General features: G+C 40.2%; 1 protein-coding gene across 1 annotated transcript; it reads right to left on the bottom strand.

The window, feature by feature from the left end:
* Window positions 1-272: 272 nt before the first annotated feature.
* LOC131513542 (FGGY carbohydrate kinase domain-containing protein-like) lies at window positions 273-923 on the bottom strand. Its single transcript, XM_058732638.1, has one exon. The coding sequence runs from the start codon at window positions 817-819 to the stop codon at window positions 421-423; it is 399 nt and encodes a 132-aa protein (XP_058588621.1). The 5' UTR covers window positions 820-923; the 3' UTR covers window positions 273-420.
* Window positions 924-3,073: the final 2,150 nt, after the last annotated feature.

Raw genomic sequence — 3,073 nt, 5'->3', positions numbered from 1 at the left:
TCACTAAAACTGTGGTAATAATGCTCCATTTTAGTGGCAGCTCTAGAGACATTGCGTGAAGACACATGGTGTCTTGCAGCAATACAATAAACGGTAGCCATTATTTCCTCTTTTAGTCTAATGATTTTGCTTGCTGCAGATACAATGCGTCTCTGTTCCCCAATAGGGCATGTCACAAAGCTGCTCACGGTAGCCTTGTGCAAAAGGGAAACGTGAAGTGAAATTATAGCACGTTAAATTAAATTAAGTAAATAGCCCCACATTCTGTAAGGACAGATCACTGCCCACCTGAAGACTGGTTTCTAGGAACCTGTCACAAGGCTTTGTCATTGGCTCCATTCAATGCAATGCTTTTATCAATGATTTGGAAGCAGAGCAGAATTGGGAGGTGTACGTAGTATTTTTATTGTTATTATTTATTTATCTTTTGCACACATCTCGGTTGTCTTTATTAAAAGATGATACAGAAGTGATAGAGTGATACCTAAAGGGTCTTGAATATAAGATAAGAAGACAGAGGTCCCTAATGGAATGTCCCCGAACCTTCTGGCGCTGGCCCCTGCAGGATCTGTTAAGTCTCCTTGCACGATTTGCTGCATGTTCCTTCCGGTGCTCAACCAGCTTCAGGAATACTTCATATTTCTTGTCATAGTATCTTTTATCCTCCAGTCTAGGAAACACGACTTTCCCAACTTTGCGCATTCTAGCCATTGCCTCCGGTACAGAAGTGAAATCCCCAGAGGCACCGGCACCCAGAATGACGGCGCCCACAAGAACAGACTCCACTTCTTGCGACAGGACCACAGGCATGCCTGTCATGTCCGCGTGCACCTGCACAAAAGGGGATTCCTGCTCAGGCCTCCACACAGGAAAACAGCGCCGATACAGTGCCCTGCCACCCCCAAGGTCTCTATAAGGAGGTGGGTCCCAAAAGCAATGGCTTGAACTGTGGCCAGATAGAGAATGGCAAGATCACTGAGGTCCTGAGACAGGTAATATTTTAAAAAACAAGACAGGGTATTAAGCAACATTAGGAATTATTTTTAATTTTTACAAGTATGCTGAAAGGATATTATGGTTATCTAAAAGAGTATCTTTTTTTCCTGGGGCAAAATATCAAAATATGTGTATATGTCACTGAAATGTTATAATGTCTGTGTGTTTATCCACGAACAATCTAAAAGTAAAATAACGTACGTGTCTCTGTGTGTGTGTGTGTGTGTGTGTGTGTGTATGTGTGTGTGTATAATGAAGACAAAGAAAAATCCCCAGAACTGAAGGACATGACTTTGCACTTTGAAACAGCCCACTCAAAAAATAAACCCACGGGGCGCCTGGGTGGCTCAGTCGGTTAAGCGTCCGACTTCAGCTCAGGTCACGATCTCGCGGTTTGTGAGTTCGAGCCCCGCGTCGGGCTCTGTGCTGACAGCTCGAGCCTGGAGCCTGTTTCGGATTCTGTGTCTCCCTCTCTCTCTGCCCCTCCTCACTCACGCTCTGTCTCTCTCTGTCTCTGAAAAATGAATAAACCTTAAAAAAAAAAAACCCACATGAATGTACATCATAATGAAGTACTTGAATACTGGATATTAAAAAATATCCTAAAAACTACCAGAGAGAAAATACAGGTTACAGGTGAGGCATCAGGCATCTCACAGCAACTGTGGGACCGGGAATATAATTCTGGGGGAAAAAATGAAATTTTTATCCACCCGACTTGTCAATTAGGTATAAAGGTGGAGTCAAGACATTTTCAGACATAGAAGATATTAAAAGATCTATTGAGTCAACTGAGTTTCGATTAGAGTTCAAAGACATTCCATTGGGAAAGGACAGTCACTTCAACAACTGGACAGCCATACACAAAAGCACCAAGTGGGACCCCTACCTCACACCATGCACACAGATTAGCTCAAAATGGACAAACAACCTAAATATAAGACCTAAACCGTAACACTTCTAGAAGAAAACAGGGGCAAATCTCCATGGCTTGAAATTTGACAAAGGATTCTTAGACATGACAGTAAAAACAAAAACAACAAAAGAAAACTAGATAAGTTGGACTTTTTCAAGATTAAAAAATATTGTGCATTAACGAACACTATCCACAAGGCAAAAAGCAACCTACAAAATGGGAGAGAACATTTACAAGTGATATTATCTCATAAAGGCCTAGTATCTATAATGTATAAAGAACTTTTACAACTCAACAACAAAAAGACAACCCAACTTAAAAAATAGGCACAGGATTTGAACAGACAGTTCTCCAAAGATATACAAATAGCGAACAAGTACATGGAATGATGTTCACATCATTAGTCATGAAGGAAATTCAAATCAAAATCACAATGAAATATGCCTTCACACCCACTATGATGCCTATAACTTAAGAAAATGGAAAATAACAAGTACTAGTGAGAATATAGAGAAGTTAGAACTCTTGTTCATTGCTGGCAGGAATGTAAGATGGTTCAGCTGCCATGAAAAATAGTTTGGCAGCTTCTCAAAATGTTAAATAGAATTACCATATGATTCGGCAATTCCACTCTTAGGTATACACCCCAAATAACTGACAACAGGTACTCGAACAAATACTTGAGCACAAATCTTCATAGCAATCGCTAAAAGGTGGAAACAACCCGGATGTTTGTCAGTGGGTAAATGAATCAACAAACTGTGGTATATATACACAATAGAATATTATTAAGCCACAAGAAGGAATGAGGTACCCACACATGCTACAATATGTCTGACCCTGGAAAACATTATGCTAAGTGGTTGCTCATTGCTAAGGCTGGGGGAAGGGGAAAGGGAGTGAGTACAGGGCATTATTTTGGGGTGATGGAAATATTTTAGAACTAGCAGAGGGAATGGTTGCACAGCATTAGAGATGTCCTAAATGACAATGAATTTTTCACTCTAAGATGTTTAATTCTGTTACATGAATTTTACCTCCATTAAAAAAAAGTCACGTATCTTTTCTAAGGATTTCCTCCGATAAAATGAAGAAGTAATAAATTAAAAAAGGAAAGAGATGTGAGATCCAGGAATCAGGGGGTCAAATCAAGGAGGCTAA

This window comes from Neofelis nebulosa, chromosome 6 (assembly GCF_028018385.1).
Source record: "Neofelis nebulosa isolate mNeoNeb1 chromosome 6, mNeoNeb1.pri, whole genome shotgun sequence".
Taxonomy (NCBI): domain Eukaryota; kingdom Metazoa; phylum Chordata; class Mammalia; order Carnivora; family Felidae; genus Neofelis; species Neofelis nebulosa.
Note: the sequence above shows the minus strand (reverse complement) of the source record. Positions and strands in the feature narration are given on the sequence as shown.

What these genes read in the sequence shown, in the direction of transcription:
- LOC131513542 (XM_058732638.1), bottom strand. Translation starts at nt 819, where the DNA reads ATGACAGGCATGCCTGTGGTCCTGTCGCAAGAAGTGGAGTCTGTTCTT.